This window comes from Pectinophora gossypiella, chromosome 15 (genome assembly GCF_024362695.1).
Source record: "Pectinophora gossypiella chromosome 15, ilPecGoss1.1, whole genome shotgun sequence".
Lineage (NCBI taxonomy): Eukaryota > Metazoa > Arthropoda > Insecta > Lepidoptera > Gelechiidae > Pectinophora > Pectinophora gossypiella.
Genome location: NC_065418.1, coordinates 8,279,049 through 8,297,851, shown reverse-complemented (window position 1 = coordinate 8,297,851; position 18,803 = coordinate 8,279,049). Strand labels below are relative to the sequence as shown.

The following is an 18,803-nucleotide window of genomic DNA, read 5'->3' as shown; positions in this document are numbered from 1 at the left end:
CTTATACCTTACTAAAATGTGGAGCATCACGCTGGCCGATTAACAAGGAAATCAGACTTTGAAGCCCATCTGTAAGTAGCAAAATAAGTATATTATGTGAAATAAATTACAATTATTATGATAATAGTTATGATATGAACGAAACATAACATACTTAATAAGTTAATACTATCAACTCTGTTATGTCGAGCACTCTAAAACTTAATCCCACGTAGAAAATCGAATGCTATATTATCTAAATCTACTCTAATAATTTTATTGTGACTATCTTGTCACTTTACTTGTTTACTCATAAATATTTTTCCAAAATATTATAATATAAGTCTTCATTTATAATACCTTAAGTAGGTAACTACTAACTTACCAAATTACGTTTAATACATAATGATTGAGTTCATAAGTGTCTAAATCATACATTTATTGATATAAATAAGAATGGAAGCACGCGAGTCATTCCCGACATAAGTATTTTTAAGTTTTTAATGGGAAGATTCACATATTTCTATGTTGATTTCGATTTGTTTTTTTTTATTGCTACCTTGGCTTATTCAAAGAACATGATGTACCATCGTTACGATGACGAGGACTTAATAATATCAACATTGTAACTTACCTTAGGAGCATTATGTGTGATACATTTGAAAATGAGCGCTGCCCTTTCACAGCCTTTTTCTCCGTCGCTGACTGCCACATCATTTGCTATAATAAATATATTTATTATCTAAACGTTGTCTAAAAATTCCAAAATTCTCACATCAAAAAAGTATTCAGCTTAAAATTGAAGATCTTAAAAAATCCTGCTCTATTATTATGTCTATTTTTTTACAAATAACAATTAGTATTTTTTTTAATAAGTAATGATTATTGCAACGATTATTATAATTTTACTAACTTTTAACACAAATATCACCAATCTCATTCATCTCATTGTCGTCGTAAGCCTCCTGGCAAACGGTCGAGTACAACAAACAATTTGTTAAAAATTTACCTATTTCCATCGCTTCTCAAACTTTTCGACATGGATACGACTACCTGCTCAAGTTGTGGGGAAAACCTCGTTGATGGTGCTCACTGCAGTGTGTGTAACCGAATGGTTCATTATCACTGTGCTGCTATTACGGAGGTTGGGTATAGGAAGCTGGGTGAGAAAAAGAAGTCAACCTGGCGCTGTCCCACTTGCAAGCAGAACAATCAACAGGTTCAGAGCTCGCCACCTTCACCGCTCCCGGATACGGAGTCCACCGTCCTCAAGGAGTTACGGGCTCTTGCTGCCAAGATGGCGCCGCTCGAGGGCCTAACCGACGAGGTGAAGGGTCTCAGAGAAGAACTGCATAACCTGAAGACATATGTCAACGACGCTAATACTTCGATAAAGGATTTGGACACCAAAATTACCAAGTTCGAAGCCCGTCTCTCGCAAGTAGAGAAAGTTTCTGATCAAGTGAATCTTGTCCACAGACGATTGGACAAATTGGAGCAGGACTGCATAGAAAAGGATCAGTGGTCTCGTATGAACAATGTGGAGATAAAAGGAGTACCACTAACTAAGAATGAGAACCTATTTGAACTAATTTGTGCGATTGGCAAGAAAATAAATTATCCTATATCCAAGGCACAAATTAATTTCATTGCCCGAGTGCCGTCCCGGGATCAAAACCAACAGATCAAACCGATTATAGCCTGCTTCAATAACAGATACGCTAAAGAAGACTTTGTGGCAGCTGCTAGGGCAACGTTGAAGGAAGCCGCTCTTGTGCCCCCAATGTTTGGGCTTTCTGGGAGTCAGCAAATATACGTAAATGACCACCTTACACTTCAAAATAAACTACTGCTCGCTAAAACTAAGAAGACGGCCAATGAGCGGGGGTTTCGTTATGTTTGGGTAAAACATGCCAAGATCTACGCAAGGAAGACGGACACCTCTCCCATACTCTTAATAAAAGCGGAAAAGGATGTGGTGAAACTAGTGTAAAACCATTAATCGTCAAGTGTTATCTGTTTACAACATTTTTATTTCGTATTACTCTTCTAACAATTTATCATGGTGCAAACAGTTTTGGAACCACAGGTCAGTATAGTGAACTCATTGTTTTCCATCTATTACTGTGTCTCTTCCTTTGTATGAACTATAATCTACTCGGTTGGTGTGCTTACCTACATGGAGCCTGCCTTGCCAATTTATCATTTATTGCTTTCCGCGTAACTCATCTATTGCAAAAGTGCATGTTGCTAATGACCGTTCGGAACCGGTATGCGTCATCGCATAGCTGCTCGATGTCCTTTATATTAAATACATTTCTATTGAAAGTGCTCACTCTCAATGATCGTAATTTGATATTATTGTGTTCAACTCTGTGTAATGAATTACTATTTAACTACCTTTATTTCTTGTTTAAATATTATTATTTGCCTATAAAATCGAGTTTCCATTTAGTAACTATTTTGAATATCAATAATGGTTAAGCCACTTAGTTTATATTATCAAAATGCCCGTGGGCTCCGTACGAAGACTAGTACTTTATTTAGAAGTGTATGCTTGAGTGAATTCGACATTATTTCTATAACCGAAACATGGCTCCTCGAAAGTATAGGTAATAGTGAATTATTTGATGAGCGATACCTTGTATGGAGACGTGATCGGGGCTATGACCGATTAGGCCAGACGATGGGCGGGGGGGTACTTCTCGCAGTGAAGCGGGATTTAAATGTTGTGGAAAAGCCGGAATGGAGCAGCTCTGCAGAGGATATATGGGTTACTGTTTCTCTTAAACATATCAAACCATCAATAGAGTATAAAATACACATCTGTACATTGTACCTATGTAATGAAAAAGGCGGGAATAATTTGAACACGCAATTAGAGAACTTTACAGAGAAACTGAGTGATTTGATTACATCACACCCCACTGATACTTTTATCATAATGGGTGATTTTAACCTACACGATCGTGTAACTTGGACTAGGTCTAGTGACGGTGCAGAAATGGTACCCTCGGATATCGCGGATGATCACGTTGTTGACTTCTTGGATACCTTGGCGGCATGTAATTTGTCCCAATACAACGGTGAAAGTAATGTTAACCAACGTATCTTAGATTTAGTATTATCTAATAGTCTTGTTATTACTAAAGCATGTGATAGGCCCTTAGTACCCGAGGACAAACACCATAAGTCATTGTACCTTATGGCTGAATTTGTACAAATATACACACTACATGATGTCCCTAAGAGGAAGTTTATTTATAGTAAGGGTGACTACGAGGCTATAAATACTACCCTTAATAACATTACTTGGAACGACTGTTTGCGCTCTAATTCTTTAGATTCTGCGGTCGGTATATTCTATGATAAACTGTACGAATGTCGAGACAAATACATACCACTAAAACCTATTAGAAAAAATACATACCCGCCATGGTACAACTCGGCCCTAATTAAAATCCTAAAGGTGAAATTTAAGTATCATAATAAGTATAGAATATATAAAAACAATTACGATTACTTGTCTTTTTCTATTTTGCGATCGAGAGCATCCGAGCTAGAAAAGAGCTGTTTCCAAAAATACATGGCTGATATACAATCCTCCATAGTAAAAAACCCAAAAAAATTCTGGTCATACATTAAGAGCAAGAAAATGGCGGGAACATTTCCTAATATCATGCGGTACAAGGATGTGTCGGCGGATACTGGTGAAGGCATCAGTAACTTGTTTGCTTCTTACTTCCATTCCACATTCCTTGAGACTAGTACGAGTTCAACCGATTATATAACGTCGGGTGAGGTCGGGGAATGCAACTACTGTTCCAGTATAGGTGGAATTGAGGTTAGCCCCAAAGAAGTACTAAGACTATTAAAGTCTCTTGATCTCTCAAAGTCAGGTGGCCCTGATTCTATACCACCAAAATTTATTATCGAGTGTGCTGAAAGTTTGGTGATGCCCCTGTGTATACTGTTTGAGCGGTCTCTTACGGAAGGTATTGTTCCAGCGTTGTGGAAATCAGCCTTCATTACCCCAGTCCATAAAAAAGGAGATAAATCTAATATTGAAAATTATCGCCCAATATCAAAGCTGTGTCTATTTGCGAAAATCTTTGAAAGAATAGTGTATACTGGAGTCTACGCGGCACTAAAATCCTCATTTGGTGATGAGCAACACGGGTTTCTTAGGAATCGCTCTACTGTGTCAAATCTGATTCTAGCTAACGATTTTATTACTGAAGCTATGGACCGTCGCGAACAAGTAGACGTTGTGTATACCGACTATAGTAAATGCTTCGATCGGATAGACCACTCTATACTCCTGGATAAACTGGCTTTAGCAGGGATTCATGGCGATCTATTTCGTTGGTTTGTATCTTATATTGAAAACCGTTCTCAAGCGGTTGTTCTTCAGGGTTATACCTCTGAGTGGATGCTAATTCCCTCTGGCGTTCCGCAGGGCAGTATATTGGGACCTCTATTATTTATTATATTTATTATGGATATTAACACATGTTTTCTAAATTCTAAAATTCTTCTATTTGCTGATGATATGAAAATTCTAAAAACAGTTGAGAGCACATCTGATGTAGAGGGTCTACAAGCCGATCTGGATAGATTTGAGGCATACTGTTTTAACAATAAACTTGATCTTAATGTTTCTAAGTGCTTTTATATGTCCTTTACGCGTAAACTATCTATTACTGGATCTGGGTATACGATTCTCAACAATAAAATCGCTAAAGTTAGGGAAATAAAGGACTTAGGTGTCGTACATGACGATAAGCTACTATTTGACAAGCAAATTGATAATATTTTGAGTAAATCGTTCAGAGCTCTAGGTTTTATAATAAGGACGTCAGCCAATTTCAACGATATTAAATGTCTCAAGATACTGTACTGCGCTTTTGTCCGGAGTCATCTGGAATATGCAAGTCAAATATGGAATCCGCAGTATCAAGTTTACAGTTCCCGAATTGAGAAGATTCAAAAGAGGTTTCTGCGATTCTTGGATTTTAGGACCCATCAGACATCCCTGAACTATGAGCATCGCTGCAAGCGCTATCACTTTTTACCGTTATATATACGTCGAGAGGTAAGTGATATTTGCTATCTCATGAACATTGCTAATAATAAAATTGATAGCCCTGAATTGCTCTCCAAGCTTAGTCTTCGTACGGATCTACTAAAATACAGGAAACGGCCAATCCTACGTATACCCATGGCTATAACTAATTATAGGCGAAACTCTTTCTTGTTACGCACCATCAAGCAATTTAATGATATTTCGGGTATAATTGACATCGACCTATTCTGTACAAGCACATCAACTGTAAGAAAACATATGACACAGCATTACTTTGTTGACTAGTTGGTTCCTAACTATTGCACCTATACCGGTTTAAACCACCGAATAGGTGCATTCGTTTTATTATTATTTAAGTTTGTGGCATAAGCATAAACTGTTTAATTTACATACAATTAATATTAATTAACTGTGGAGATTTTTTGTTAGCACATAGTTAAGCAATCATTTTTATTCACTAATGTTATTTGTCTGTAAATCTTCCTAAAAATAAATAAATAAATAAATAAATAAATAAATCTTCTTAGCGTTTTTCAAACGCTCTTCACTGCCGTTTTTCATAATTTCAGCCATTTTATACGCATGTTCCAAATCGTATAACCCCTTTTTAGTCATCTGAAAATGAAAGCAATCTTTTGTCTAGTGTACCTGTATTTTAATATTTAAAAACAAAAAAACTTTGGTAAAAAACACGTCGCAACCTAACTTCTTACCAACAGGTTACCACAATCTAACAACTTACCAGCAGATTTGACCATAATTTTAATTGACGGAGCTGAATATCCTGACATCTTAGTAAGTTTTATTTTATACCGAACTATGCATAGTGTATGTGGGGTATGGAAGAAAAAGCATGATACGAGTAGTAGGATTAATGCCGCAGAAATGAGATCTTTGCGTAGCATCTGCGGTGTTGAGTAATAGAGTGAGAAATAGCGTGATAAGACAGAGATGTGGTGTAAATGACGATATAGTGACAAAGATTGAGAAGGGAATGTTAGGTTGGTTCGGACACGTAGAGGAAGGATAATAGAATTACGAAAGCGGTATATAAAGCAAAAGTTAATGGTAGGGCTGGCAGAGGAAGACCTAGAAGGACTTACTTTGACCAAATTGGAAATGTCCAAAAGAAAAGGTTTAGTACGATCTACTCTGAACCGGCGTGCTTGTATGAAGCGACTGATGAATATAGAGGAAGCAAGAGAAGTGTGTCAGGATCGAAGCAAATTGAATTCCATAGTCTCTGCTGACCCCGGTGGGAAATAGGCGTGGGAGTTTATGTATGTATACTTAATGGCTAAAATAATATAAATCTGACAACCACAATTGAAAATATACCTAGCCGTTAGCTTCCATATCTTTTTTTAAAATTAATATTATGATCATAAAATATTCTCACTGTTCCATCAGCTTTATAAGCACAAGCCAGAAGACATTTGGCTTCCATGTTCTTAGGTGGAATCAGTTTCTGTAGGTCTACCAGCTCAGACATTTCTACCGGGTGCTTGTTGGTACATTTCATGACAGCTTTTGTGAATTCTTCTTTGAACTCTTCATCTGTTTTCGCCTGAATGAGAGACAATGACGATCACAAGTGTTGAGCTCACATTTATCTTATTACAAGATTAGATTGTGTTTGATCACGATCCAGCCTGTCTAAAGCAGCGACGTAGTCTAAAGAGGAGCACGCGAAGTCAAGTAATGCCTATTCGCTCTTGTCTTGAAAATCTCTAAATTATATCCCATCTTTTTTATTTTCTCGATCCGATAATCGCATGCGTGATTATCGACGAGTATCATGTTCACTAGTGCAGTTTCAGACACAATAGTTAAACAATAGGGTTTATATTTTAAAGGACACTGGGTTTTACGATTTTGTAACTGTTAGTAGAGTAGTTTGGCAATAAAAGTGTCACAAACTCTACTACTAGTCTCCACCTGCTTCACACCTTCCTAAAGTTTTTGTAGTGTAGAAATTATAACAGTTATACAAAAATAATATGACACATAACATAAACAGCCCTCAATCCACTGGAGGTGTAAAATAATAATAAAATTTAATATACTTACGTAAACAGTGGTGCAGAGAAGTAAAATGCTATAAATGTACCACCACATTTTTGTATTAATTTCGTTTTTCAAATGACTACAAAACAAATAACGATCATTTTAATACTGAAGTCATTGTAATTACGTTATTATTCCTAATTCAAAAACTGAATTATTATATTAATTCAATTGATAGCCATCACGATATCAAAAAGATAATAGAAAATATCTAATAGTAGAATAGATCCTCCAAATTATTCAAATGCCATTTTAAAAACTAAATTGATCAATTACATTTAGATATCGTAATTTAGACAATATGTACATTTTCATTTATAGTCATTGTAGTTTTACGAAAACATTATTAATACTATGCTAAAAATATTAAATAATAGGTAAACGATATCGTAATAATTTTAATATAACGTGTTTTCTTAATAGCATTTAATAATTTAATGTGACTTGTTCTGGAGCATCACTCGCCTCTTTCATTTCCACCGTTATACTTTGAACCCGTACTGAAAAAAAAATTAGTATAAGTACTTATGAAAATAACAAATTAATGAGTTATTCATTTCTTCAATAAAGTAATATCAATTTCTGGTGTTGCGGCGTTCTGGTAAGTTAATTATCATAAAATATTGACGCACAAGAATCATTGGTTTCTATTTTACACGTGAAATAAAGGCTGTAATTTTTTTATGTTTACCTATATTTAGGAGAAAAATACAACTTTTTAAGAATTTGAAAACGATGGAAAATTTAATCGATTTATTGGATAGATTTCCGTTGATTCAGATTCATACAGATTCAGAGTAGACAAATAGATTCAGTTTTTCCGGCATGTAAGTGCTTTATTATGTCGTTTTGCGTTTAAAAGCCCGTGCCCACTACACCGTATCATCCCAGGACCTTATTCGTTCCGGCACAGGGAAAAAATAATCTCTGTATGTTCTATGGCGTATCGCCCTTTAGACCGTTCCGTCACCGACCATTACCCTAGCGTGTCATGTACGGACCGACCAGAATTCCCGGTACATACGGGGATAGAACGGGGTTGGTCCGTTGCAGTAGGCATAGAAGCGTCCGGCACATGCCAATCTGTGGCTGATACGGTTCGAGCATGGTCCTAGTATAATACGGTGTAGTGAACACAGGCCTTAACCGATTTTTGTGATTAAAACTCCTTACCTTGGGAGCATTCTCTGCAACACATTTGAATATCAACCCTGCTCTTTCGCATCCCTTCTCACCATCGCTGACTTCTATTTCGTTTACTGAAATTAAACTGTATTATGAGTATAGTAAGATCGGTTACAATATCAATTACAATAATGTAAGATAGGTACGATCGGCGCCCTAACATAAGCAAGACATAAGTTATGTTACTACACTGACAGTACCAGTCTTCTTCTTCTATCGTGTGGGTTCTAAGGTGGGGTGCCAACGTCATCAACCCTGGTGTCAGGGTAACTATTGAGCCGCCATAGGACCCTGACACGACTCATGTAACGACTACGTACTTACATCATTAATTAATAATCGGGGCCAACGGCTTAACGTGCCTTCCAAGCACGGATCATCTTACTTTTGGATAATCTGGTGATCAGCCAGTAATGTCCTAATCAAACTAGGGACCACAAAGTAATTTTTGTGATATGTCCCCATCGGGAATCGAACCCAGCGTTACAGTACTTATGGAACAGGTACTCTCCCTGCCCCGCATCAGTGTAGGTACCGGACTAGATTTACCTCACTATGAACGTAGCACATTTGACAATAATGACGGACTTAACGTGATACACCATTACTTAAAATTATAAATTATATAGAAGTATATATAAAAATAATTGTTGCTTGATATTTGGCTCATATAATGTATAGAATTATGCTGCTACTTTATATTGCTTCTCTTTAATTAGAATAATAATAGGTGGAAAATGTGTTGTGCCTTGGTGTAATAAAAAGGATCATCATTTATGCCCAAAAACAAAGATAAAAGATATATTGAAATTATAAGGTTAAACTACGCAAAATTTTTGCAACGCTATCATCTATCAGCATTATGCACCTTTTTCGGATAATATAGCAGCAACACGTTATTATTTTTTTAAACATTTACCTTTAACACAAATATCGGCAATTTTCTTTCCATTTTTAAGTCTCTTTTCGTCACCTTCCTTCGCAAGTTCCGCTACTTTATATGCGTGATCTAAATCGTAAAGACCCGACGCAGTCATCTGCAAAACATAAATAAATATTTTGTGTGGATGTTTGTATAATGAAGCGTTTTATTAGGGACATATCTTGAAGTATTTAATCAATATTTATTGATTTGAAGTAAGATAAGGTGCAAATTCAAATGAGTTTTTTGCAAAGTAATAAATTAACTGGTTGCACTTAAGACCTCTTGGTCACATGTCGTTTCTGTAATAGACCAAAAACACCTACAAAAACATAAATTTTATAATTATGACGACTAATGGTTCATAATTTCACCACTGTTTAGTTATTTCAGCGACACAAATAATTCGCTGGTCTCACTGACTGCACTTTTGCTATTTGATTGTACCTATGTAAGGGATATGTCATATAGACCATGTATATTCATATCATATCACAAACCTACTATCAATTCCTACGAACAGTCATATGAGTCGAAAGATTATCTAATTGATTTTTTGCCCGATGATACGTATAAGTATGAATCTTTGAGGTAGGTGAATTATGTACAAAGAAGTGTAAGTATTTCCTGTTGTATCCAAAGTGGTTAAGTAAATATTTTTATGTCCTAGTCAATGCTAAAAATCTTTATCTCCATGCTACATTTTAGATAACAAACAACGATGTATCGATTTACAACTAGATGAGTTTACTATGTTTTAAGTTCAATTTAATATCTAACGACAAAACTTAATAATGTACTACTACTATCTACTCAGCCTGTCTCCACCCACTGCTGGGTATCGGCCTCCTCTCTTTCACGCCATCCTTTCCGGTCCTGTGCAAGTCTCATCATTGTTTTCCGATATACCTCACAATGTCATCCGACCACCGAGCTCGTGGTCTGCCTCGATATTGCATGGTATTAGACGTACCCAGGGTCAATGTTTGGCAACTGGATCTTCGGAAGCACAACCGCTGCCGGAGCTGGGAATAGCGGGGCTGCCGGGGACTGAGGGCCGAACTAATTTAGCGTGATTCATCATGAGAGGGGTATTAGCTATAAAACACGCTGGCCAGTGAGGCTATGGGCCTCGTTTGTTGTTCATCAGGGTGTAACACGTGCAGGTGAGGTTGACTTGGGTGACAAGGTGATATTATCACCCCTTACACTCCTCAAACAAATAATAGATAGTATAAAAAAATATATTGTAGGTATACTTACGGTTCCTTCCTTTTTATAAGCGCAAGCGAGGAGACACTTGACCTCCTTTTTGGTGGGAGGAATAAGTGCCTGTAAACCCATCAGCTCGCTTATCGGCACTGGGTGGTCCTTCATACAACCCATTACAATCTTCGTGAATTCTGCCTTCAACTCCGCATCTGACAGCGCCTGATGTGAAATACGTGTTTATTGTTTTAGCATTGAAAACAATGATGGTTATCAACAACCCGGGTTGGTTCCCCGTTTCGCACACAGCACAGCAAATAACAGATGGCATTACCAGCGCCCGCGGGTTCCGTGCCACGCACGGGATCAAGGGCTTCGAGAGCCGTACGAAGTTTATCAACGTAGACAGCATTCGCTGGGTCTATTGGCCTCGATATAGTTTACGTAGAACCCATACCACCTGCGCTGAGAACTAAATAATAAACAGAACTCACCTGTACATAACCACAGATCATCGATATAATAAATACACCCCACATATTTACTTGTGTATAGCGTACGCAAAACAGTTATAAACCGTAGTGGATGTAAATTTACATGCAGCGTACTTTTATATTCGCCAACTAATTATAATTATGCATTTAAATTGATAAGATAAATTGCTTCCAAAAATATAATATTTTTTATTCATTAATTTGCATTACACGTGGTTACAGAATTTTACACCGTAAAATAAAGCGTCAAAACAGTAATTTAAACATATACTTAAATACAGGAAACATTTAGGCATACCAATTTTCTTTTTGTCTTTTTTATTAGTAAACATTAAAAATGTTTTTTTAATATTTGATATTTCGATAGTATCATAATATTTAATGTCAAGCTATTACGAAAATAGGTTCCTGCTTCATGAAACGTTTTATAAAAATTACATTTGGCACTTTACCAATATTCAATAATACATAATTATACAAGTAATACAATTTAAGCCTGTATTCGTAATGAAACGGATCCGCCTCTGTTGTTACACGATGAAATCAAACTGAAAAAAAAACAATTACAAACCATCAATAAAAAAATATACCAAAGTCAGGAAGAAAAATAAAAAGGTGTGTAAAAGATCTGCGTCCCAGATTTCTAGGCACCACAGTAAAAAATCACGTGAATCACGTCAGTGCGCCTTTGGCAGCTCAATAATAACTCTGACACCAGGGATGATGAGGTTGATAATTGTAACGAAATGAGAAGAAGTAAAGAAATGGGGTTTGCTTTTAAACGGATAACTGATAATATAATTAATAAAATAACGGCTTACCTGAGGTGCCTTATCCACACTACATTTAAAAATGAGTGCTGCTCGCTCACATTCTCTTTCTTCTTCGTCATCTTCACTTAGATCAACATCGTTTACTGAAAATGCATACCCATTATTAATGTGAGGACCTTATATCCGTCCATTATTAAACCCATGAAACTATACTAGCTGATGAATATGATATATCTATCTATTTCTAGTCTAAACTTTCCCACTGCAGGGCAAAGACTTCTCTTCCTTTCTTCCACTCCTCTCTATCTTGGTCTTTCTCTTTCCAAGACGTCAAGTATGCTGCATGCGTACTCGTCATACGATCCGAGCCCGGCCGAGAAAAAGAATATGATAAGCGTCAAAACTACTCTTCTATTTCATCAAACTTCATCAATTGTACTTACCAGATTTGCAGGCCTCGGCAAAGCGCATAGCTTTCTGCAGTTTTACAGGGTCATCCGATAAATACTGCTTGCTCAGGACGAAGATGTTTGGTACTGACAATTCTCCATCCTCGTTCATCTGCAAATTGATAGTCCAAACTTTATTAATGCGAAAGTGCATCTATTTCACGCCTAAGCCGCTGCTGGTCCAATTTTGATCAAAATTGGTACATAGATCAAAACCCAGAGGCAGACGATAGCTTTTCTATGATGTACTTAGCGTAAGTTCCAGGGATGGACTCAGATGTTAATTGCGATATCACAAAAGGCCACTCGGACGGAATCGCGGGCAAAATCCTAATCAAATTTTAAATATTTATTTTTACTATTAGTAAACATTGTTTCTACGGTTTCTAACTCTTCATATTTTCACATTCGCTATCAATTGACTCTGAAGAACAACATAATATATATATATATATATATTATGTATATAATATGTTGTTCTTATGTTGTTGTTGTTGTTATGTTGTTATATATAATTGCCACATTGATGGTACCTAACAGAAATCATTTTAAATAGGTAGATATCAAGTAGATATACAAATGAATTATGGATCTTCACAAAATCGACAAGTTCAAACAAAAACGGATTTTATCGATCGAAGATAACTAGCACAAACCTTGACAAACAGCCCAAACAGCTGTGGGTTATTACATATGTCATATACCTAATGTATTATTTAGTCTAGCAGCCGAAGGTGAGATTCGGGTAGGTACTTATTTCATCATACAATGAATATACCTTTGACTACCCCAATTGGAAATATAGTCGTGAGCTTATAGTAAACTTACTTGTTTTTATGTATTAAGTAGTCTAACAGATGATGATAAAGAAGAAAGACGAAAGAAAAGAGATTATTTACGTTTTTGGTCTCGTATAAACCTTTTACTTTTAAATAGCACGGAAAATGCTGCACCGACAAGAGCGTGGCTCTTAAATTGATGTTGATGATAAACCTTTTGGTAATACTCAAATTCCTTCTTAAAAAAGAAATTCATGAAAAATAGACAAAAATATATGCGTAGACGCATAGGACTGTAGTTCCGCTTGTACCGGATTGGCTGTAATAAGTGCGACCTGGGAACCGACCTTTGTCTGCCACCAGCCACCGTGAAATTAGTCCGCAGTCATCATGATGACGTCACCACGACCTTGTGAAAGTTTAGGTAACGAATTGTAGGTAAAACGTGCTAACTGCTAGAGGATGACTCCACGTTTAATCGCAACATCAAGTCGAAGTTCGAGTCACATTAGAGCCTACCACATGGATAAATCATTTAAAAGAATCTCTATCGCGAGACATGCTGAAGAGGTCATTATTATCATCAAGTTTTTTGTTGACTTTAATCGATCTAATCTGAAACGTACGGTTCCCTAATAGATACCTATTCGATATAATGTTTTTGAAGTAAATTATGGGATATATTTTTTACAGTATTTTTTTTGATCACGACTGACTTAGCTCTTAGCTGTACCCACTACCATAAATGATACATATATTAAACAGAAACTTTGTAAACAAGGTTATTATAAGATTAGACATTGTCTAGAAGGTATAAATGCATGGGATTAACTATCTGGGAACTGATATTAGGTAGCCAAATTACTAAATTGTATAACAGTATTTTATGTTTTTTTAAGAACGTTTAGGGCCCTGTGCCGAGGTTAATGTGTCAGCTTATTTTCCCCAGCTATACAGATTGTGGGAAGCTGCAGTAGTTTTAGGTGGATGAGATGTTCCTTGTGTAAAAAATCACGATTCAAAGTGTGACTATGTTACCTACTGGATAAAGATAGTTTTGAATATGAATTTGAATTATAAAAGCCTATGTACAGCTATGGCCGCCGATAGCTTTTATTTTGTGAGATTCCTAAGAACTAGCTCGCCAGCACTAACCCACGAAATGAGAAGTTATATCAACAATGAGTACGTTATATCAACTTACAATTCCAGCCTTTTTATAAGCGCAAGCGAAAGCGCACTTGACGGACCTGCGATCTGGCATCTGCTTGCTCTTCAGCATCTCGATATCTTCCGGAGACACTTCGTATGTCTTTGAGCAGTCCAATATATAGTTCACATACTTCACTTTCAAATCTTCAATGGGGTCTGCCTGAAACGAACATATGTATGGAATTTGTAGCCGGAAGTTCCGTGTTGACTCAAACTCAACTCAACTCAAGCACACTGTATATTTTAAGAAAATTGCAAAGAGTTTGATGTATTTCAAGATATTTGTTTGAATCCGATCGGATAAAATGATTGAAAAAGATGTTGATATAATGTGCCTCCTTACTTACTTAATTTATTTTTACAATCGATTAAAATGTGATATTATTTGTCAAAACTAAAATACCAATTTTATAGAAGGCGGAAGAAAAATAAAATAAATGTCGGCAGTTACTGAATCCATCATCAAGTTATATAATGATTTAACACGTGCCGTGGGAACATTTTAAACACGTAATCATTTAAATTCCGCCAAAACCTCCAACACGGCACGTAACATTTGAAAAACTTAATACATACCCTGATGTAAATAATCACATAACTAATAGCTGCGAAAATTATGAAGAAATTGAACATTTTGATCTAATACACGAGGACAAATTCGATACAAAATATGAATGGAGAGTGCTCGAGTCGATAAAAAATAAATCTTTTTATACACAAGATGATTGCACTGACACCAACCTCCATGTGTTAATGTGAAAAGCATCCACAACAAATATAATAATAGTAAATCACAATGGACATTGCAACAGAGGTATGTTATTAGTGGCTAATGTTGATAAACAGGCCCACATTGTACTGTGTACGAATTGACGCCTTTATCCCAACCCAACAGTCGAATTATACAAGTACCTATCACAGGGTTACGAAATTGGGGAAATTTCAAATTTGTCAGTGTGACCTATGGCACCACTTTCGACAAAGTAAACAGGATACTACAGAGCAATTTTGTACTTAAGTAATAAATAAACACATGAGATTATTTATATCCGGTCTATTATCAAAAAGTAATGAGTAAACAAATCATGAGTACTTATTGAGGTTTTAACAACTTTCTGAAAGAGACATTTATCAAAATGCAGGAACGACAAGACGAAGAAGAAGAGCATAGACGACCGTCTGTTCGGCATAAGCTAATCCCCTCACTAATAACCCTAGTCTCATTAACAAGAGTTAAGTACGTAGTGGTATGCTAATGTAGAAAATTATTAAATAACTCAATAGTGGTCGAAAGATAACGAATTGTAATGGAGGACTTTCACAATCATTTATCAGAGTGTCGTTTTGGTACAATTTTATAAATAATCTCAATATTATATCATATAATGCAAAATGTACTTAAGTACATGTATATCAGTCTTCTTATTGTGTGGTTTGTGACGTGGAATACCAACCTCATCAATCCTGGTGTCAGGGTTATTACGGAGCCGCCAAATGCCCCTGACATGGCTCATGTAACGACTATATCAGTTATAAATGTACATACACGAAAGAAGAATGTGAGTTATAAATCTCAAATTGCTGGCATATATAAATATAATTGTTGCTTGATATTTGGGTCAGATTACGTATAGGATTATACCTATATTGCTTCACTTTATTGTGACCAGTATAATAATGGGTGGAAGATATGTTGTGTCTGGGTGTAATAACAAGGGTCATCATTTATCCATGAAATTAGAAGGTTAAACGAAGGGAAAACTGTACAGCGCCTTCTGTGTTTTTTTTTTTTTTGGGAACGTCGCCTGGACTGTTTATCATTCTGAACACAAGGTGGATGTAAACTTAGCAATGTGCCTAATTACGGCAGTTGACAAGTAGGTAAAATGCATCAATCCGCAAAGGATTTCAAACGGATCTTGATTTCATTTCTCCCTTCGGTTCGTTGTAAAGAAGAATACAGTACCTTTGTGCAATGTTTATTTCCGAGTACTTAGCTGTTTTCTAATCGTTATAAGTATTTAATAACCTTTTACAATTGGTGTTTTATTTCTAAATGTTTTTGAGCAGAAGCCTTTCAAAAGGCTTAATCATTACCTATGTATTATCTAAGTATAATATAAAGTAACCGCGACCAACTGCTTTCGAAAGCTAATCAGATAATTCGCCTGCAATAACCAAAATTCATACCAAACTTTGGACAGTCAAAGATAATATAAGGTAATACAGTGATAAGAATTCTTGTCCCATCATGGTTAGTTGTCAGTTTGCTATAGGAGCTTATTACGTTCAATGCCAACCCCGAAATTCATTCTTCGTGGAACATAATGACAGTCCAGAGTCCCCTAGTGCTATATAATTATCTGGATCCAGCTACTATATATATATTGCTGTCGCCAGTAAATTTACCAATAACTCACCTGCTCTCGTTGGTACTATTCACAGTGTTTACTGAAAATATTCAACTTTTCCAATATGTTGCGTGCTTCAGTGTTGTTGTGCTGTATTTACTTTGCTGCTTTGACTCCTTACTTAGCATATGTAAGTAGTTTTAGTTCACTTTTGTTTTTATTAGTTTAGATATTTATCTTAGTTAGTTTGCTGAATTTGTTGATTTGAAGGAGATATAAATGCAATAGTATGACTACCATTTTTGCTTTGTACCATTGTCTCCTCTTTCTAATATTTAAAATATTCCTGTATGTTTCACAATCACAATAAGTGTTGTTTAGAAAGGATTAACAAAGTTACGCAACAGTTCATTTTGCCAATGGATAAAATATCCTTTATTCTTGCATTCGGTGAGAGTGTCATCAAAGTAAATCATCATCATCATCATCACCAGCCCATTAACGTCCCCACTGCTGGGGCACGGGCCTTCCCTATGAGATCGGGCCTTAAACCACCGCGCGGGCCCAGTGCGGATTGGTGGTTATTAACGACTGCTAATGCAGCCGGGACCAATGGCTTAACATACCTTCCGAAGCACGGAGGAGCTCGAGATGGAAACTTTTTTTTGTGGTCACCCATCCTATGACCATTGCTATTGATAATGTAGCAGCAAGGAGTCTCGCTTGTAAACGATGCTGTGATAAATATGAATATTTTTCAGGCTATGACAGACGAGCAGAGAGCGAAGATTCACGCCCACTTTGAGGAAATGGGTATGGCTTGTATGTCAGAGGCTCCCATTACTCCTGAGGACATCGCAGCATTCAAAGCTCGGAAGATGGCCACCGGTCCTAATGCTCCCTGCTTCGTCGCTTGCGTCATGAGGAAGTGCGGTGTTGTAAGTTTCTGCATTAAAAAAATAATCTACTGCCCCGAGTCCCGTGTATTAATTAACCTTTTCTCGCTGGACTGATAGTAAAGGAAAAACAAAGAAAAAAAGAACGCTTAGATTATTTATATCAGGATAAGTGGACATTTTGTAGTACAAACTTTTTGTTCCAAAAATTCAAATTTCAAATATCTTATTTAAAACTTCCTTATTCAAATCATATATTTTTTCTACTGGTTGTATTAGGAAATGTCCTTACTTACTAGTAAAATAAAGGCTTTGTGATTTACAGATGGATGATGCTGGTATGGTTCATCAGGAGAAAGCTCTTGATCGGGCCAAGGAGGTATTTGAAGATGCTGAGGAAATCAAGAACATCGAGAATTACTTGCACTCCTGCAACCATGGTAAATTCTTTACTTTGTCTAAACTAATAACTTTGTTGTCCAGTGAGTTGATGCTCACCTGAAGCATTTCCCATATCTTGATGTTGCTTCTACGCCAACAATAAGAAGAAACTTAATCTTTACCCTAGTTCAGTCATCCTTATTATTGTTAGGTATGAGAATCTGATAATGTCAGTTAGCTTTTAAGTTTTAATAATATTATAAGCCCTGTACAGTTTCGCTTATCAAACTTGGATGATAACCTCTAGTAATCTTAATTCTATGCATATCTTTATAAAATCCTGTTTAAAATAAACAAATGCAACATATTTTATTTAATGTATTTTCAGTGAACTCTGCTGCTGTGGGTGACGGTGATAAGGGATGCGAGCGTGCCGTGTTAGCTCTCAAATGTATGCACGAGAATGCTGCTCAGGTTAATATTTTATTACTTATACTGTTTTTGTTGCTGCTTGAAAGAGACCACCGCTAGCTCTGAGACATTATTTTTAGAGCTCGCTAGTTTTCCAGAACTGTATAAACTTATATTAAAAAACCTATCAGGCATGTTACCCAATATTAGTTTTCCCTATGCTACGACTGATAGCATTATTATATTAGACCTAAAAATATTTCATCAAACTCCAGTTTTTCACTGATCATAATTAATGACGAATGATGCGCTACAGAATAATAAAAACTTATTTCTGTTTCAGTTTGGCTTCGATCTGTAAATCGTCGACATCAAAAGTTTCTACCTTACGACAGAGACGTAAGACATCCACGACGGGCAAGTTAGTTGTTTAATGTAAATGTTATTAATTATTATGTAAATGCTAGAAAATAGGTTTGACTATAACTTAGCTGTACTATTGTGTTTACATGAATAAATTTAGAATTTCAAAATGGCAAACTACTTGATGTTTTAATTTTTCACCCGTAGGTACGTTTCTTACTCCAAATCGATGCATACCCACTTTAT

The 18,803-nt window shown here is 36.2% G+C and overlaps 3 protein-coding genes across 3 annotated transcripts; 1 reads left to right on the top strand and 2 right to left on the bottom strand.

The window, feature by feature from the left end:
* Positions 1 to 7,516: 7,516 nt before the first annotated feature.
* LOC126372986 (uncharacterized) lies at positions 7,517 to 11,009 on the bottom strand. The gene is made up of 5 exons (XM_050018923.1): positions 10,943 to 11,009; positions 10,503 to 10,670; positions 9,237 to 9,354; positions 8,306 to 8,391; positions 7,517 to 7,632 (listed from the first exon to the last, which is right to left on the bottom strand). Exons 1-5 carry the CDS (start codon positions 10,985 to 10,987, stop codon positions 7,615 to 7,617), a joined length of 435 nt encoding a protein of 144 aa, XP_049874880.1. The 5' UTR covers positions 10,988 to 11,009; the 3' UTR covers positions 7,517 to 7,614.
* Positions 11,010 to 11,167: 158 nt separating this feature from the next.
* On the bottom strand, positions 11,168 to 14,880 carry LOC126372983 (general odorant-binding protein 28a-like). The gene is made up of 5 exons (XM_050018919.1): positions 14,732 to 14,880; positions 14,148 to 14,315; positions 12,159 to 12,276; positions 11,764 to 11,858; positions 11,168 to 11,490 (listed from the first exon to the last, which is right to left on the bottom strand). The coding sequence occupies exons 1-5, from the start codon at positions 14,786 to 14,788 to the stop codon at positions 11,473 to 11,475; spliced, it is 456 nt and encodes a 151-aa protein (XP_049874876.1). The 5' UTR covers positions 14,789 to 14,880; the 3' UTR covers positions 11,168 to 11,472.
* A 1,700-nt stretch (positions 14,881 to 16,580) lies between these two features.
* LOC126372981 (general odorant-binding protein 19d-like) lies at positions 16,581 to 18,661 on the top strand. The gene is made up of 5 exons (XM_050018917.1): positions 16,581 to 16,696; positions 17,268 to 17,444; positions 17,728 to 17,842; positions 18,172 to 18,257; positions 18,538 to 18,661. The coding sequence occupies exons 1-5, from the start codon at positions 16,631 to 16,633 to the stop codon at positions 18,553 to 18,555; spliced, it is 462 nt and encodes a 153-aa protein (XP_049874874.1). The 5' UTR covers positions 16,581 to 16,630; the 3' UTR covers positions 18,556 to 18,661.
* The last annotated feature ends 142 nt before the right edge of the window (positions 18,662 to 18,803 follow it).